The following is a 19,515-nucleotide window of genomic DNA, read 5'->3' on the forward strand; positions in this document are numbered from 1 at the left end:
ATTAACTGAAACAGCCAAACAGCATGGAACTCACTTCTGCTAACAGCTCCCTGGCTCATGGTTTTACACTTAAGATTCCCCACTTCCCATGAGTCTAAGGGGCTGATAGTGGGGCAAACCCCGAGCCAGTTGTAGCCACTCCGATCGGTTCCTTTACGTGAGTGTCGGTCAGAACGGAACGATGCCTTGATTTGTTGAGGAGAACGTCAACAGCAGCTTGAGAGCAGCTCTTTTACACACAGGTATTTTTCTGTTCTCCAAAACGTAACAGGGCCTTCTTTTAAAAAGATTTCAGCTTAATCATAGACCCCCTCCAACACGCCCCCTCCGTCGGTCACCCAAATCCCGTCCAGCTCCCACTCCTCCTGGTCCATCACCCAAACTACCCTCAACTCAACCTCCCCTGCGCGCCTCTAGACGTGCTATCCCCCAGAGCTAGGATGAAACGGGCCCCCAGTGTCCTAGGAAAGGTTATGTCAAACTGGGGCCCTGTGATGAACAGCTTCCTTCTGGTGCTATACCTGTAGTTGCACCACGTAGAATGCAAAAAAGGGCAGTTAGACTGTACAATCAAAGAAATCTAGTTCATATCCCTTGCAAGAAGATTTTGACCAGTCCCAAGGAAATTAATCTCAAACTTGCTGCACTCAATGTCAGATCTTTATGCAACAAATCATTTTTAATCAATAATGTTATCTCTTCTTTTAATCTTGATTTTATGTTATTAACTGAAACTTGACAAAAACACAGGAAACATAGTTCTAGTCGAATCAACTACAACTACAAACATGAATCGGAAATCTTCTTCCTCTTTCGGCTTCTCCCATCAGGGGTTGCCACAGCGAACAATTCGCATGGTAAACTTGGCAATGCTTTTATGCCGGATGCCCTTCCTGACGCAACCTTCTCAAACCGGCACAGAGGTAGAGAAGGGAACAGGGAGCAGCCCGGAGTTGAACCCTGGTTTCACGGACGGAAGGCGCCGCAAACCAGCACGAGCTAAACCGGCTCCCAAACATGAATCGGAAATACGAGAAAATAAAAAGGGTGGAAGTGTTTCTGCACTGTTTAGAGATAATATTGCAACCCACAGACTATCATTTGGTGTGTTTTCATCCTTTGAGTATGTGTCCTTTAAGATTGAGTTAAAACAAACTCTTCCCTTACTCTGCTTAGTCATTTACAAACCTCCTCAGTATCATTGATGATTTCACTGAAATGCTCTCAGTTGTGTGCACAGACTTTGATGGTCTAGTCATTACAGGTGATTTTAATGTTCATGTTGATAATGTCAATGAAAGAAATGCAAAAGAGCGCAATGTTGTCCTTGAAACCTTTGATCTAATTCAGCATGTGAGTTGCCCCACCCACAGCAGAGGGCACACTCTGTTCCTGCTCATCACAAAGGGGGGTTACTATTTACAATGTCAGTGTGGTTGATGTCGCCCTCTCTGATCATTTCTGTGTATTCTTTGACCTGTCTGTTGCTCCCAAACCACCGCCTGGCCCTGCAGTTGTCCAAAGGAGACAAATAAATGAGCGCACTAGGGCAAAGTTTGTAGAAATGAAAAACCCTGAAATGTTGATGAAATGCTGAATTCTGTTACTTCTAGCATCTTGAATGTTCTGGATGCCATTGCCCCTATGAAGGTTAAATTGAGAAAACATAGACAAAAGCTCCCTGGAGGAAAGATGATCTAGTCAGGGCACAGAAACAACAGTGCCGCAGAGCTGAGCGAAAGTCAAAACTCCAGGTTCATTATGGAATGTATAAGGGGGAGTTGTACGCTCACAACCAGATCTTATGCAGAACAACGGAAAAGTACTTCTCTGAAATCATTGGAAGTTGCAGCAGCAACTCTTGTGTCCTGTTCAGAACAGTAAATATATTAACTAACCCTCCAACCCAGCTACCATTAGAACTGGTTTGCACACCTAAATGTAATGAGTTTGCTTTATTTTTTAATGACAAGGTTCAGGGCATTAAAAAAGCCATCAACTCCACAACACATATAACTATCGAACGGCCACCTACTCACTCTAAGCTGACTCACTTTGTACCTGTCACTGACCAAACTGTCCAAGAGACCATCACCCGTCTGAGCTCGTCTACATGCTGCCTTGATGTGTTACCCACTAGATTTCTAAAGTCTGTCCTGAACAGTGTGTTGCCATCAATTACTCAAATAGTTAACATGTCTCTTCAATCTGGAATATTTCCCGAGGCCTTAAAAACTGCAGTCATTAAACCTCTCCTGAAGAAAAGCGGTCTTGATCCTAGTTTACTGAATAATTACAGACCTATCTCTAATCTGCCATTTTTAGGAAAAGTCCTTGAAAAAGTTGTCTACCAACAGCTCACTGACTTTGTCTTATTAAACAATTCATTTGATGTTTTCCAGTCAGGTTTTAGACCCCATCATAGCACAGAAACTGCTCTTATCAAGGTAACCAACGACATCCGCCTGAACACTGATGATGGCAAAGTCACTGTCTTAATCCTGCTAGACCTGAGTGATGCCTTTGATACTGTTGATCATGGGATCCTTTTGCACAGACTCCAAGACTGGGTTGGTATCTCTGGATCTGCCCTAAGTTGGCTCAACTCTTATCTAGAAGACAGGAAATACTTTGTTGAAATTGGGAGTTGTGTCTCAGACTACATGGCCTTGACTTGTGGTGTGCCCCAGGGATCGATCCTGGGACCCCTTCTGTTCAACCTCTACATGCTGCCACTAGGGCAGTTAATACACAGTAATAACATATCTCATCACAACTATGCAGATGATACTCAGATCTACGTGTCACTGACAACAGGTGAATATGGGCCGGTGGATTAATTCAGCCACTGCCTCCAACAGATCAGTGCGTGGATGCAGAACAACTTTCTCCAGCTAAACTCAAACAAGACCGAAGTTTTTATTTTTGGCCCACAGAAACAAAGAGAAAGTGTCAGCAGCTACCTTCATTCTCTGTCTCTTAAACCCTCAAATCAAGTCAGAAATCTAGGGGTAATCATGGATTCTGACCTGAACTTTAACAGCCATATCAAGTCAGTAACATCAGCGGCATTTTACCATCTGAAAAAACATTGCCAAAATCAAAAACATAATGTCAAAGCCAGACCTGGAGATACTTATTCATGCATTTGTCTCCAGTAGGTTAGACTACTGTAACGGCCTGCTCACCGGCCTCTCCAAACGAGCTGTGAAACAGCTTCAGTACATCCAGAATGCTGCTGCTCGAGTCCTGACCAGAACCAGGAAGTATGATCACATTAGACCTGTGCTCAGGTCTCTGCACTGGCTCCCTGTACCTCAAAGAATAGACTTCAAAGCAGCTCTGCTTGTGTACAAGTCTCCCCATGGCCGCGCACCAAAGTACATCTTTGACATGTTAGTGCCATATGAACCATCTCGTACTCTGAGGACCTCAGGGGCCGGCCTCCTGTTGATTCCCAGAGTCAGAACTAAACAAGGGGAATCAGCGTTTCAATATTCTGCAGCTAAAATCTGGAACAGCCTCCCTGAAGTCATAAGACAGGCCTCTTCTGTGTCCATGTACAAATCTAGACTTAAAACATTTCTGTTTAGCCGTGTATATGACTGAAAGGTCCTATCTGCACTTTTCTTTCCTTTCCTTCCTTTATTTTTAAATCAATTTTCAAATTTTTTCTTTTATGTTAAAGTAAATTTTACGTTGATTATTTCTATGATGTATTGTGATTTTAATGCATTTTTCTGTTTTGTGAAGCACCTTGAATTACTTTGTGTAAGAATTGTGCAATACAAATAAACTTGCCTTGCCTTGCCCTGCCAATCATCTCCAGTTCTCTCGCTGCCTCATCAGTGACAAGCGGGGATCTTAGGCAGTCAGTCTCTGCATTAAAGGATCCATGAGAAAAGTGATCTGCGGTCGTTTCCGTCCAGTTGCACAAGCAGGTTTCGTTCTGCGCTTAATTCATTTGGATTGCAGCTTTCTGCTGTGAGCTCCACAAAGAAGGAAAGTGTGATGTTTGCCATTTTTAATGTGCACTTAGAAAAGCTTCAACTTTTTAATAAAGGAGACAAATTGTGTCAGATCAGGAAAAGTTTTTAATTTTCTCCGGGATACGTTTTGTTCTTTTCTGCCATGAACTCTTTTACTGCTTCCAAAAGCTCATAATAACAAACATAGAGACTTGCTGTTCAGTAAAAAAGTAAGAATCTTCCCGTTCTTCCAGAAACGTCATGTGTTTATCTTTATACTCTGAATTTCACCATTTTGACCATGAGGGTAACAGTCTGCACGCACATCAAAGGTTTATCTCTGTGTTCCGGCATTGGGTGTAACATACGCAAATGATTGGCGGCCACGTATTTGTCGGGAGCAGAATCAAACACACACACACTGCAAAATTACTTTTATTATTATTTATTTTTAATGCCCTCTGATGGTTTGAGTGTGGTTTAAGAGGGAAAAAAATTGTGAAATGAGGCACAGTTTATAGAAAATATGATGAGACGCAAAGAGCCGCATGGTCATTGGCCAAGAGCTGCAGGCGGCTGCATGCGGCTCTGCATCTAAACCCACCCCGGGTCTAGATGACCCAACTCCCAATGTTAAAGTGCCTAGGATAGCACAAGGGTTAAGCACTGCACTTTGTCTCACTCAGTGCAAAGTATTGTTTGTGGCACTTTGTCTCACTCAGTGCAAAGTATTGTTTGTGGCACTCTGCCCTCCTTACATAGCCTTATTTTTGGACCTGTATTGGACCCTGTATTTGACTCTGTTTGCCTGCCACCGGACTCTGGCGGCACGCTCAGACTGGAGAAGTAGCTAGCTGGCGACGGCTTACCCTGAGGGACGTACCACTGAGTTGCAGTGGGAACCAGCAACCCAACAAGGGATTATCCTTGGATCAACTCATAGCCCTCACCATTAAACTGGAAAGCCTGCTGGAAAGCCTGCTGGGAACCCAGCGGCCACGCAATCCAGCCTCAATGAACGTCATGCCTGTCTCACCGTTTCTCCCAGGGGCCACTGGCTCCCATCACAAGCCTATGCAACTCAGCTCCACCCAGCTCTCTCCAGGGGAGAGAGCAAGGCGTTTCTAGGACAATCTTTGCCTCTACTGCGGTCGGCCTGTCCATGTTGGCAACACCTGTCCCAACACCGTTGACCCACAATGCTCTGCAGAACCGGTAAGGGAACTCATGCTCACCATTATTCTGCCGGTTACACCACGCTATGAAAACTGTGGAAACTCAAGCTATGATTGACTCTGGGGCGGCAGGGAATTTCATTGACCTGGCTTTTGCTCATTCTCATGATGTCCCTTTGCTCACCTGCAATGCGCAGGTGGCTGTAACCAGCCTAGACGAAAAGCCCCTGGGGTTGGGCCAGATCTGGTTCCTGACTCAGGATATTACAGTTGTCTCTTCGGATCACCATAAGGAGTATCTCTGTGTCTTTGCCATCGAGTCCCCTCGATGTCCCATCATCCTCTCTCTGCCATAGCTGGAAAATCATGATCCTACTATAAACTGGTCAGAGAACAGATTCATATTCACCTCTTCTTGTTGCCGGCAACACTGCCTTTAGGCCCCTGAAAGGTCAGAGATCTATTATGCAATTGCAGCCACCACCCTCGCAGAGATCAACGTGACAGGGTAGGTGGTGGGGTTGCCGGCTCAACACGAGGACATGTGAGAGGCTTTCAACAAGCAGCGTGCCACACAGCTCACACCGGTTCGAGGTCTGCGCCATCGACCCTCTGACCAGAGCTATGCCCACTCAGGTGTGTATGTTACCGCAGTATCAACCTGAGTCTGAAGCCATGCAGGCTAACATCCAAGAGAAGTTAGCAAAGGGCTTCATCCGAGACATCTACATCTCCAGCCTCAGCTGGCTTTTTCTTTGTCAAAAAGAAAGATGGTGGTCTGAGGCTGTGTATCGGCTACCGCAGGCTTATTGATGTGAATGTTCAAGGACCATTATTCCCTGCTTCTTGTTCCTGCAGCTCTGGAGCAGCTCTGCTTGGCACACTTCTTCACGATAAAAAAAATCTCTGTAATGCCCGATTATTGTTTTTTAAAATACATTTTTAGCTGTTTATGTACATGTTGTTGTGTATTTGTTCATTGTAATAATAAAGAATAGACAAAATATTTTTTACATTTACTCCTTTCTAATTTCACTTACCTTGAGACCCATATAACTCTTCCACCATGGGACGATGATGACGAAGAGCTTCAGAAGAAGAAATAAACACAAAATGCAACAAAATTATTAAACACATAATCTCATCTAAGGCCCCACCGGGTCCCCACCTGCACCTGAATGGGTGCTGAGTGGTCTTGTGCCCTGTCCCCAAATATATATATATATATATATATATATATATATATATATATATATATATATATATATATATATATATATATATATATATGGAAGCAACGGTTAGAGGCCAAAATCAAGGCAACTCGGAAGGATGTGGGTAAGCTGACAGAGGCTCAAAGAGGTACAATGAGAAAGCAAGTACCTAAGAGATACAGCCAGATGCCCATACCTGAAGCACTGGAAACTGCCAAACAAAGGTTCCTAGCCTTGAGCACCCACCTAAAGAGGTACACAAGAGACAATGAAGCCAGACGAATAAACAGGCTCTTCGCAACTCAACCTGCAAAAGTGTACGCTCAGTGGCAGGGTCAAAACAGCCAAGCAGACCCACCAAGGATAGAAACTGAACAGTACTGGAAAAGTATATGGGAGAAAGAGACAGATCATAACAGCAATGCCCAGTGGCTGGTTTCTCTGAGAAAAGAACATAGCAACCTCCCTGAACAGAATCCAGTAACCATCACGGTGGCAGACATCCAAGAAAGAGTCTCAGGTATGAAAATCTGGACAGCACCAGGCCCTGACATGATACATGCCTACTGGCTAAAGAAGCTTACCGCACTCCACGAGCGCCTGGCAGCACAAATGAACCAGCTGCTAAGAGATGGGACTCATCCCAAATGGCTAACGGAAGGGCGAACAATCCTGATCCAGAAAGATCCCTCAAAGGGTGCAGTCCCATCCAACTACCGGCCAATAACCTGTCTGTCCACAACATGGAAGCTCATGTCAGGCATCATTGCAACCAAGATAAATACGCACATGGATCAATTCATGAGTATCACAGAAGGGCATTGGTAGAGACTCCAGAGGAGCCAAACACCAACTCCTGCTCGACAGAACAGTCACTCAATACTGCAAGTCATGACACACCAACCTGTGCACAGCCTGGATTGATTACAAGAAGGCCTATGACTCAATGCTACACACATAGATCACTGAATGCTTGGAGCTGTACAACATCAACAGGACTCTAAAAGCCTTCATAGGAAACTCAATGAAGCTGTGGAAAACCACCCTTGAAGCCAATGGGAAGCCACTTGCACAAGTGTCCATCAAATGTGGGATATACCAAGGTGATGCTCTGTCCCCACTGCTGTTCTGCATAGCTCTGAACCCCCTCAGCCAAATAATCAACAAGACTGGCTATGGATATCGACTCAGAAATGGGGCCAACATCAGTCACCTCCTCTACATGGATGACATCAAGCTATATGCTAAGAGCGAGCGTGACATTGACTCCCTGATCCACACCACCAGGATCTACAGTACTGACATTGGGATGTCATTTGGGCTAGAGAAATGCAGCCGGATGGTGACAAAGAGAGGCAAGGTAGTCCACACAGGAGGGGTCTCACTCCCAGAAGGACCAATAGCAGACATCGAGGACAGTTACAAGTACCTTGGAATTCCACAGGCAAATGGCAACCCTGAGCAGGCAACAAGGAAAGCTGCAACAGCTAAATACTTCCAACGAGTAAGGCAAGTCCTGAGAAGCCAGCTAAATGGCAAGAACAAGACCCGGGCAATAAACAGCTACGCACTGCCAGTTATCAGATACCCTGCAGAAATAATAAGATGGCCAAAGGAAGAGATACAGACCACGGATGTTAAAACACGAAAGCTCCTCACCATGTATGGAGGGTTCCATCCCAAATCCAGCACCCTGAGACTGTATGCTAGCCGCAAGGAAGGAGGCTGAGGACTAGTGAGCGTAGAAGCCACTATCCAGGATGAAACATCCAAGATGCATGAGTACATCAAGCTCAAGGCCCCAAATGATAGTGTGCTCAGGGAATCTCTCAGGCAATGGAGAGCAGAGGATACAGTGCTGGAGAACAGATCCTAATGGGAGGACAAACCCCTGCATGGGATGTACCATCGGACCGTAACTGAAGTGGCCGATATCAAGAAGTCCTACAAATGGCTAGAAAGGGCTGGCCTACAGGACAGTACTGAAGCGCTCATCCTGGCAGCTCAGGAACAAGCCCTGAGGACCAGAGCGATAGAGGCTCAGATCTACCACATCAGACAAGACCCAAGGTGTAGGCTGTGCAAAGAGGCACCTGAAACAATCCAGCACATAACTGCAGGATGTAAGATGCTGGCAGGGAAAGCATACATGGAGCGCCACAATTAAGTGGCTGGAATAATATACAGGAACATGTGTGCAGAATATGAACTGGAGACCCCAAGGTCAAAATGGGAAACACCTCCGAAGGTGCTAGAGAATGAGAGGGCAAAGATCCTGTGGGACTTCCAGATCCAGACTGATAGGATGGTAATGGCGAACCAACCAGACATTGTAGTGGTGGATAAAGAACAGAGGAAAGCCGTTGTGGTGGATGTGGCAGTGCCAAGCGATATGAACATCAGGAAGAAGGAACATGAGAAACTGGAGAAATACCAGGGACTCAGAGAAGAACTGGAGAAAGCCTGGAAAGTGAAAGTGACAGTGGTGCCTGTGGTAATTGGAGCACTCGGGGCAGTAACCCCCAAGCTGGAGGAGTGGCTACAACAGATACCTGGAAAGACCTCAGACATCTCAGTCCAGAAAAGCTCAGTGCTAGGAACAGCTAAGATACTGCGCAGGACCCTCAAGCTCCCAGGCCTCTGGTGCAGGACCCGAGCTTGGAGGAGAAACCACCCTCGCAGGGTGAGAGGGGCGTTTGTTTTTGTTTTATATATATATATATATATATATATATATATATATATATATATATATATATATATATATATATATATATATATATATATATATATATATATATATATATATATATTTATAAAATGCCCCTCTTGGGGGTTACTGCCCCGAGTACTCCAATTACCACAGGCACCACTGTCACCTTCACTTTCCATGCTTTCTCCAGTTCTTAAGGCAAGGGTCTTGCCCAAGGACCCTTACTGGGTGATGTTAATTGCCCGTCTTTGGTATGGTAATTGCCCCATCTCCATTGATTGTTCGTTCCTGGGAATCGAACCCGGGTTTCCTGCATGACAGTCCTGCACCTTACCAACCGAGCTCTCTCTCTCTCTCTCTCTCTCTCTCTCTCTCTCTCTCTCTCTCTCTCTCTCTCTCTCTCTCTCTCTCTCTCTCTCTCTCTCTCTCTCTCTCTCTCTCTCTCTCTCTCTCTCTCTCTCTCTCTCTCTCTCTCTCTCTCTCTCTCTCTCTATATATATATACATATACACACACGCACACACACACACACACACACACACATAAAGGTATTATATTTTCTCCATCCTTATGTCACTTACCCATATAAACAGAACCATTTTTTGCCTCTGATGGACGATGAAGAGAAAGACCTTTAGCTGAAGAAATAAACACAAAATGCAACCATATCATTAAACACAGAATCTAATCTAAGGCCCCACCAGGTCCCACCTGCACCTGAATGGGTCCTGAGTGGTCTTGTGCCCTGTAGACCCCAAACCTACTCCATTTTGAACCTTCTCTGTCATACCACCACTCAAAAAGGAGGGCCTATACCAGGGGTCGGCAACCCAAAATGTTGAAAGAGCCAAATTGGACGAAAAAAACAAAAAACAAATATGTCTGGAGCCGCAAAATATTAAAAGCCCTATTTAAGCATTATAATGAAGGCAACACATGCAATATGTGTCTATATTAGATATTTTAGCCTACTATCAAAATGACTAAGTTGCTTGAAACACATAATGAGCATTATTAACGATTAAATGTTTATTTGCCCTGCAGTGCATTCTGCAGGGAATGACGCGTCACGGGACTGCTCTGTTGTGCAAGTTTAACTTCATTACAATATCAATGAATTATGTTTCATTGCTTTGATAAAATGAAAGACATTTAATAAAGAAATCTGATTTTGATGTCATTTTATTTTGAGGATTCAAACACAAAACAATAAAATGGAACGTGCATGACGAAGCTTCAAGCATTTGCGGCGCCTGCAGACTTTCATTCAGCTCGTTTAGATGGCTTGTCAGTCATATCCACCAAAAAGTGCAGCTTTTCCAGCCACTCAGTATCTTCCAGTTGCGGGTAGTTCAGGTCTTTGCTTTTCAGGAATGTTTTCACGTGTTCGAAACAGACAACAAAGTGATGGAAAGCGTCACCCCTGGACAGCCATCGGACTTCGTTGTGTAGCAAGAGATCAGAATATTCGCTTTCAACTTCATCAAGCTATGCACGGAACTGACGGCAGTTCCATTTACATCAGCCAGCTGTTTAGCGGTCCGCTGAAAGTTAAAAAAAAGCCCCACTGGTAGAAACGTGTGTCGTAAGCTATGACGCAAATCTCTGTTGACAGAAATGCTGAAGCCTAATATTGTGATGACTCAGCCGGACCGTCTCCTGAGCGGAGTTGCAGCAACTACACTGTTTACCAAGAGACTTCCTTAGAGAGCTGTCCGTGTCTCTAACAACTCACAACCCCGCACAATCTCAATGACAAATTACTAGCAGGAGAGCCAAACTCTATTTCTCTGTAATAAGTCCACTTGTTCCAGCACTCACAATCAGCACAAACAGCATGAACCTGAGTTCAGTTCACAACACTCTTACTCAAGGTTTTACCCTATAACTCCCACTTCCCATGAGCCTTAGGGGGTGAAGGCGGGGCTAGTGGCGGTCATGTGCATTTTAGGTCTGTTAGCAGCAGGGGATTGTGGGACGCAGTTTCCTGATCTAATTAGGGCTCAGCATGAGTGTTTCTGTTTGCCCACGTTTCTTTTCATATGGCAGTTTTGTTTTTCCACCTTAGTTTATTCTTCCTGTTATGTTTGTTTCTTTTTGTTGGACCATGAGTGTGGAAGGGAGAGAGGTTGATGAGTACAGTGCAATGTTCAATGTAATCCGTGTTAATAACAAATTGGGATTAACAATGCTGGAAAGGAGAGTATGCTTTCAGCTTCTCTCATTACCCATTCCTCTTTGGGATTAACAATGCTGGAAAGGAGAGTATGCTTTCAGCTTCTCTAATTACCTATTCCTCTCTGAGACTCTGCAGAGTCGTGTGACTTGTTTGCAATGCAGTCAGTTGACTGACACTTCAACTTATAGCGTTGTCCAACTGTAAGTGATGTACTTGCTGGGCATTACACTTTCAATTCTGCAAGCTCTTACAACATTGGATAAAATAAAGAATACTAGTGTCTTGTTTTTCCTCCTACAGAAAGCGTATTAAAGCAAAATAAATATTTCTCTCTCCCATCTATTTACATTTTAAAACATTTTTGAAAATGCTCCAGGGAGCCACCAGGGCAGCGCTAAAGAGCCGCATGCGGCTCCGGAGCCGCGGGTTGCCGACCCCCGGCCTATACGATACAACACCCACCCCTAATTAAAGGTGCTTGAAGGTTTAGGGGGTCATAACAGAAAAAGAAAAATGTAAAACCTTTGCAAATACAATCTTTACCTTCCCCCACCCTCTGTCTCCAGTTCTGGACTACAGTTTAAATGGTAAAACACTCACCAGGGGTTGGAACATTTCTGCGCACCAGAGGTCCTTGAACAGCATCACCATTGTCTTTGTTGACAGCAATGAAGGCAGTGTGATGACTGCTCACTCCTGATTGGACACTGAGCTTCACCACCTTCCTCTTCATGTCTTTATCTGACTTCCCTCTGTTCTCTTTTTTCTTAAACTCCAGAGAACAAATCAAACAACGAGCAGCTAACCTGTGGACTGTTAACCTATAAACAGAAGAGAAGGAAAAAGGGACGTGAGGATGAAAAAATGAAACCAATTGTAGTCTTTTGTCCTTGTCTGACTGTTTAGTGAGGGATGACTTTTCTGTTTTATGACGGTTTTATGGAGTTTGTCAGAAAATTCTATAATGTTTTTAATGTATTCTTGACACTCAGAGGTAGAGCTGGACGATGAAATGACATCCATATACAGTGAGGTCAATAAGTATTTGATCACCCTGTGAATTAGCAAGTTCTCCCACTTAGAAAACATGGAGGGGTCTAAAATTTTCATCATATGTGCATTTTCACAGTGAGAGACAGAATCTGAAGAAATATTCAAAAATCACGTTGTACGATTTTTTTAAACGATTTTTTTGTATATTACTGTGACAAATAAGTATTTGATCACTTGATTTAAACAACTTTAATATTTGGTACAGAAACCTTTGTTAACAATTACAGAGGTCAAACGGTTCCTGTAGTTCGTCACTAGGTTTCTACACACTGCAGCAGGGATTTTGGCCCACTCCTCCATACAGATCTTCTCTAGATCTGTCAGGGTTCCCTGAGCACCCTACCCGCCAATTTTAACCGCACCTTAGACATTTAGGGCCCCTTGGTGGGGAGGGTGAGGGGACGTCACTGTGAGTAATCAGGAGATGTCCCTTTAGTGCCCTACCCGCCAATTTTAACTGCACCCCCCTTAGTACACACACCCCTCCCCCCTCAATATATACATCCCAACATAAACACACACACATGCACACACACACCCTCTCAAACACACATATTTTGCAAGGAAGGTGGGACCTGGGTCCATCTGTCCCCTGCCTCTTCCCTGGTGGGGGGTACGGGCCCCTTTGCAACGGCGGCCGTGTCCCCGGGGTGCCGGTTGCCCGGCGGTGCTCTCTCCGCACGGTGGGGGGGTTCACAGTACATCTGAGCCGGGGGTGTCTGGTCCCTGGGGGGTGGGTTCTGGTCCTCGCTCCTGAGTGCTGGGCCCCGCCAAATTTCCAACTGTGGCTGAGCCTGGTCGGGCCATATTTACAACACCCCTTGTGGGCCCTCTTTTTTCCCCGGGGTTCCCCCCTCCTGGGCGGGGGCGGCGGGCCCCTGCCTCACTCCTCCCTGGACCAAACGTGGGCCGGGCGGATGGCTGCCTGGAGTGCGGAGCGGGTCTCCCTTGGGGGGTCCTGGCTCGTATCTGGGGTTGGGGCGGGGGGATGCCCGGAACTCCTGGGTGGTGGTGGGGTGCTCGTTTGGGGCTGTGGGCGTCCTTCTCCGGTGGGGCCCTGCGTTGGGTTCTCCCGGCGCGGCGGGGGGGCTGCTCTCCTGGTTGGGCTGGGGCGGCGCTCTCTTTCCCTCCGTGCCTCCCTGGCCTCTGGCTCTGGGGGCCTTGCGGCGGCCCTGCTGGCCCTGGCCTGGGTGGCGGGCTTGGTCGCCCGGGTGGCGGTTGTTCCCTGCCGGTTCCCGTATGGCGTTGGGGGGATTCCGGCTGCCGCTGCTGCTGCGGTGGGGGTCTTGGGGTGGGGATGGCTGGGCACTCTCCCTCCTTCTTTTCACGCTCCACCACCCATTTTAGAAGAACATAAACACTCACCTGAGCACTGGTGTTAGCTCACCTTTGCACTAACAGTTTGCATGACTGAATGACTGAAATATTTCACACTAGTTGGTTTTAAGGCATAAGTATGCGTGTGAACACTATCTGTTTTGTGTACATGTCGACAGGTGGACATCTTTGCAGCTAGCAGGTGTGTTTAATACATTCCAGTGTGTGTGGACAGGCTCCGCCCCCTTTTTTGTTTTTTTTTTGTTTGTTTTTTTGTTTTTTACTACATTTGAACCTTACCATAATGATTAACAACCAGTAAACTTGTTGCTTTATGCTGCCTCATGGTCTTATCCCCCTTCCCCTCCTATTATCACCCCCTACCCCCCCTCTCTCTAACGTCCCTCTCTCTTCTTCCCCTCTTTCCTTTTCCGTCCGGTCCAACACCAAAGATTTTCAGACATGATTGAAATTAATAAAGTTTGGCCTCAATTACAAAAGGGGTTTATTCAGACATACCTTTGGTTTGTCTGAAGATTAATAACCCCTCTTGTTAAAGTAAAATATGTCCAACACAAGAGGCCCTCAGCTCTCATCTGTCTGCCCAGCTGTTGGACAGGACAAGTTAGAAAAAAAAAAAAAAGAAAAAAAAAAAAAAAAAAAGATCTGTCAGGGTTCGGGGCTGTCGGTGAGCAACGCAGAGTTTCAGCTCCCTCCAAAGATTCTCTGTTGGATTTAGGTCTGGAGACTGGCTAGGCTACTCCAGAACCTTGATATGCTTCTTACAGAGCCACTCCTTGGTTTCTTGGCTGTGTGCTTCAGGTCATTGTCATGCTGAAATCTCCACTGATGGATAATATTTTGTTGTTTTGAGAGTTTAACATCTTTTCCATCCAGTTACTGAAAACTTCTAAGCTTGACCTTGGTGACCTATAAACACCACTTAAAATGACATTTTCCCTCAATTGTTACATATTTCAATTTTAAGACATTCCAGTATTCCATCCACTGCAACTGACAATTTATCAATTACTGTAAACTTAGTATTTTTTTCACATTTATTGCAACACCTTCACCTTTTTTGTTTACTCTGTTCACATAGTTAAGTTCGTAGTTTTCCAATTCACAGTCAGCGTCCTTGTCACAGCTGAACCACGTTTCATATATGGTTATGATATCAAAGGAATGCCCCATATTCTGTAAATAGTCCTTGATGTCTTCAAAGTTGGTCCACATGCTACTGCTGTTAAAGTGAATGATTGACAGTTTTTCTTCTGGGTTAACAGAGTTTTTAAAGTCATCTATGCTGTAATATTTACAGTCCATATTAACAGTGGAAAAGAATTGATCAGGGTCGATGTCTTGGAGGTTGTTGTCATTATAACTGAATATTTTAAGGTCGGTTTGCTCACCATTCAGATCTCTGAAAGTCGTTTGGTTACAGGTGACATTTGAAGAAAAAGTGTTGTTTTTTTTAGAAGCTATGGATAGTAGAGTTCATCTCCTCACCTTGTAAGACCAGCATCTTCACTTATCTCTTGTTTAGACTGTAGTCGGTAAATATTTTTCCAAATCTTGCAGGTTCCTGATAAGAACAACCTTGGACTCCTCAGGGGAGTTTGGCATAAATTTACAGTCTTTTACAGAGGTACCATGAATTATTCCCAGCTTTTTCAAATAACGTGCTCTTCTGGGGATGTCGACATTCCTTTTCGTGAGATTGTCATTCATGTAAACGTTGGTTCCCTTCAGATTTCTTCCTTGCTTCAATAAATCTGCTTTGTGTTTCCAACTGACAAACTTTAAGATGATTTCTGGTTTGTCTGTCTTTTTTGTCCTGGGAAGCAGTCAGCATATCTTCACATTGTTTGTGTCCAAAGAAATTCCTTTGGACTTTAAGAATTCCTCCACCTTTTTCTCCACAAAGCTTGTCTCCTTGTCATTGGATTCCTCACTATTCCTGGCAGTCACAGCGTTAGCAAATTACCATGGTTTGATTTTTTTTTTTTTTTTCTTTCTAACTTGTCCTGTCCAACAGCTGGGCAGACAGACGAGAGCTGAGGGCCTCTTGTGTTGGACATATTTTGCTTTAACAAGAGGGGTTATTAATCTTCAGACAAACCAAAGGTATGTCTGAATAAGCCCCTTTTGTAATTGAGGCCAAACTTTATTAATTTCAATCATGTCTGAAAATCTTTGGTGTTGGACCGGACGGAAAAGGAAAGAGGGGAAGAAGAGAGAGGGACGCTAGAGAGAGGGGGGGTAGGGGGTGATAATAGAAGGGGAAGGGGGATAAGACCATGAAGCAGCATACAGCAACAAGTTTACTGGTTGTTAATCATTATGGTAAGGTTCAAATGCAGTACAAAAAGGGCGGGGCCCGTCCACACACACACTCAAATGTTATAAACACAACTGCTAGCTGCAAAAATGTCCACCTGTCGACATGTACACAAAACAGATAGTGTTCACACACGCATACTTATGCCTTAAAACCAACTAGTGTGAAATATTTCAGTCATTCAGTCATGCAAGCTATTAGTGCAAAGGTGAGCTTACACCAGTGCTCAGGTGAGTGTTTATGTTCTTCTAAAATGGATGGTGGAACGTGAAAAGAAGGAGGGAGAGTGCCCAGCCATCCCCACCCGAAGACCCCCCGCTGCAGTAGCAGCGGCAGCCGGAATCCCCCCAACGCCACCCGGGAACCGGCAGGGAACAACCGCCGCCCGGGCGACCAAGCCCGCCACCCAGGCCAGGGCCAGCAGGGCCACCGCAAGGCCCCCAGAGCCAGAGGCCAGGGAAGCACGGAGGGAAAGAGAGCGCCGCCCCAGCCCAACCAGGAGAGCAGCCCCCCCGCCGCGCCGGGAGAACCCAACGCAGAGCCCCACCGGAGAAGGACGCCCACAGCCCCAAACGAGCACCCCACCACCACCCAGGAGTTCCGGGCATCCCCCCGCCCCAACCCCAGGTACGAGCCAGGACCCCCCAAGGGAGACCCGCTCCGCACTCCAGGCAGCCATCCGCCCGGCCCACGGTTGGTCCAGGGAGGAGCGTGGCAGGGGGCCCGCCGCCCCCGCCCAGGAGGGGGGAACCCCGGGGAAAAAAAGAGGGCCCACAAGGGGTGTTATAAATATGGCCCGACCAGGCTCGGCCACAGTTGGAAATTTGGCGGGGCCCAGCACTCAGGAGCAAGGACCAGAACCCACCCCCCAGGGACCAGACACCCCCGGTAATGTGAACTCCCCCACCGCGCGGAGAGAGCACCGCCGGGCCCAGGAAGCCGGCACCCCGGGGACACGACCGCCGTTGCAAAGGGGCCCGCACCCCCCACCAGGGAAGAGGCAGGGGACAGATGGACCCAGGTCCCACCTTCCTTGCAAAATGTGTGTGCGTGTATGTGTGTTTGAGAGGGTGTGTGTGTGCATGTGTGTGTGTTTATGTTGGGATGTATATATTGAGGGGGGAGGGGTGTGTGTACTAAGGGGGGTGCAGTTAAAATTGGCGGGTAGGGCACTAAGGGGACATCTCCTGATTACTCACAGTGACGTCCCCTCACCCTCCCCATCAAGGGGCCCTAAATGTCTAAGGTGCGGTTAAAATTGGCGGGTAGGGTGCTAGGAGGACATCCGCTGCTTGCTGGCAGTGATGTCCAAGCACCCCCCCTACCAAGGGCCCTACATGTCTAAGGTGCAAATAAAACCGAAAGAGGGGGGGCCCACTCCATACGGCAACCATTGGAGGGGGGCCACTGCCTAGTAAACCCCCCCCCCCCCCCAAGGCTCATCGCAGGCTAAGCCCCCCACCCCCTCACCCTATTATGAGGTTATATGAGGAAGGGGGTAAGTTGGGGACAGCTGATAGACTGTCCCCCGCCCCCCCCCAGCAAGGGGGCCAGGCCCACCCAGCCCAGGGGCCCCACCCCCGGAGGCGGCGACACCCCAGGCCCAGCACCACCCCCCCCCCACACAGAGAGAGAGGAGCCAGAAAGCGGCGAAGGACTTGTACAGGCTAGCCAGACAGAGAGACAGAGATGGGAAGGACGTGCAACAGATAAGGGTGATTAAGGACAGAGATGGAAAGGTGCTAACAACCCAAGAGAGTGTACAGAAAAGATGGAAGGAGTATTTTGAGGAGCTGATGAACGAGGAAAATGACAGGGAAAGAAGGGAGGAAGATGTGGTTGTTGTGGAACAGGAAGTAGCAGAGATTGGAAAGGATGAGGTTAGGAAGGCTCTGAAAAGGATGAAGAGCGGAAAGGCCGTTGGTCCTGATGACCTACCTGTGGAGGTATGGAAGTGCCTAGGAGAGACAGCAGTGGAATTTCTAACAAGGTTGTTCAATAGGATTTTAGAGAGTGAGAAGATGCCTGAGGAATGGAGGAGAAGCGTTCTGGTCCCGATCTTTAAAAACAAGGGTGACATGCAGAACTGCAGCAACTATAGAGGAATAAAGTTGATGAGCCACACAATGAAGCTGTGGGAAAGAGTAGTGGAAGCCAGGCTTAGGAAGAAGGTGGAGATTTGTGAGCAGCAGTATGGTTTCATGCCCCGTAAGAGCACCACTGATGCCATTTTTGCTTTGAGAATGTTGACGGAAAAGTACAGAGAAGGTCAGAAGGAGCTGCATTGTGTGTTCGTAGATTTAGAGAAGGCGTATGACAGGGTGCCGAGGGAGGAGCTGTGGTACTGTATGAGGTCGTCTGGAGTGGCAGAGAAGTATGTCAGAGTAGTTCAGGACATGTATGAGAGAAGTATGACGGTGGTGAGATGTGCTGTAGGTCAGACAGAGGAGTTCAAGGTGGAGGTGGGACTACACCAAGGATCAGCTTTGAGTCCTTTTTTGTTTGCTATGCTGATGGACAGGCTGACAGACGAGGTAAGACAGGAATCTCCCTGGACAATGATGTTTGCGGATGACATTGTAATTTGCAGTGAGAGTAGAGAGCAGGTGGAGGAACAGCTAGAGAGGTGGAGGTTTGCTCTGGAAAGAAGAGGTATGAAGGTCAGTCGTAGTAAGACAGAATACATGTGTCTGAACGAGGGGGATCAAGGTAGAAGCGTTAGGTTACAGGGGACTGAGGTGAAGAAGGTGCAGGAGTTTAAGTACTTGGGGTCAACAGTTCAGTGTGATGGGGATTGTGGAAAAGAGGTGAAGAGGCGAGTGCAGGCAGGTTGGAGCGGTTGGAGGAAAGTGTCAGGAGTGTTGTGTGACAGAAGAGTGCCAGCAAGACTCAAAGGAAAGGTGTACAAGACAGTGGTGAGACCAGCTCTGCTCTATGGGTTAGAGACGGTAGCAGTGAGACAGAGACAAGAGGCTGAGATGGAGGTAGCAGAGATGAAGATGTTGAGGTTCTCCTTAGGAGTGACCAGGTTAGACAGGATAAGGAACGAGTACATCAGAGGGACGGCTCATGTTGCCTGTGTTAGCGACAAAGTCAGAGAAGCCAGACTGAGATGGTTTGGACATGTTCAGAGGAGGGATAGTGGATATATTGGTAGAAGGATGTTGGAGATGGAGCTGCCTGGCCGGAGGGCAAGAGGACGGCCAAAGAGGAGATATATGGATGTCTTAACAGAGGACATGAAGTTGGCTAACGTTAGGGTAGAAGATGTTCATGATAGAGTGAGGTGGAAAAGGATGATTCGCTGTGGCGACCCCTGATGGGAAAAGCCGAAAGAGAAAGTTAACCCCTGTTGATTTTCTCTCATCCACAGCATGAGTAGGTTCTACGACTGGGTCATTAGACGGCCCCTAATACACTTTTTTCTTTTTCTTGAATTTGTATCTTCCCCATTTGTGTTCTTCATAAAACAGCACGAGGGGAAGCAGACCTTTGAGAAGAGAAATGTGGTGGACCTTTCCATCATATTTGCTCTTACCCGCGCATGCGTAAATT

The 19,515-nt window shown here is 46.6% G+C and overlaps 1 protein-coding gene across 3 annotated transcripts in view; it reads right to left on the reverse strand.

Moving 5' to 3' along the window:
• LOC101154967 (von Willebrand factor A domain-containing protein 5A) overlaps positions 1 to 19,515 on the reverse strand; it is a 46,612-nt gene that overhangs the window by 14,243 nt on the left and 12,854 nt on the right. For 2 of the 3 annotated variants that reach the window (XM_023962077.1, XM_023962076.1), the window contains exons 14-16: positions 11,850 to 12,070; positions 9,652 to 9,708; positions 6,184 to 6,231 (exon numbers count right to left, since the gene is read on the reverse strand). In XM_023962077.1, coding sequence (XP_023817845.1) covers positions 6,184 to 6,231; positions 9,652 to 9,708; positions 11,850 to 12,070 — 326 coding nt within the window. The remainder of the gene's footprint in view (positions 1 to 6,183; positions 6,232 to 9,651; positions 9,709 to 11,849; positions 12,071 to 19,515) is intronic. The other variant, XM_023962078.1, reaches the window with a different exon arrangement.

The sequence above is a fragment of the Oryzias latipes genome, chromosome 13, assembly GCF_002234675.1.
Source record: "Oryzias latipes chromosome 13, ASM223467v1".
In the NCBI taxonomy this organism is placed as follows: domain Eukaryota; kingdom Metazoa; phylum Chordata; class Actinopteri; order Beloniformes; family Adrianichthyidae; genus Oryzias; species Oryzias latipes.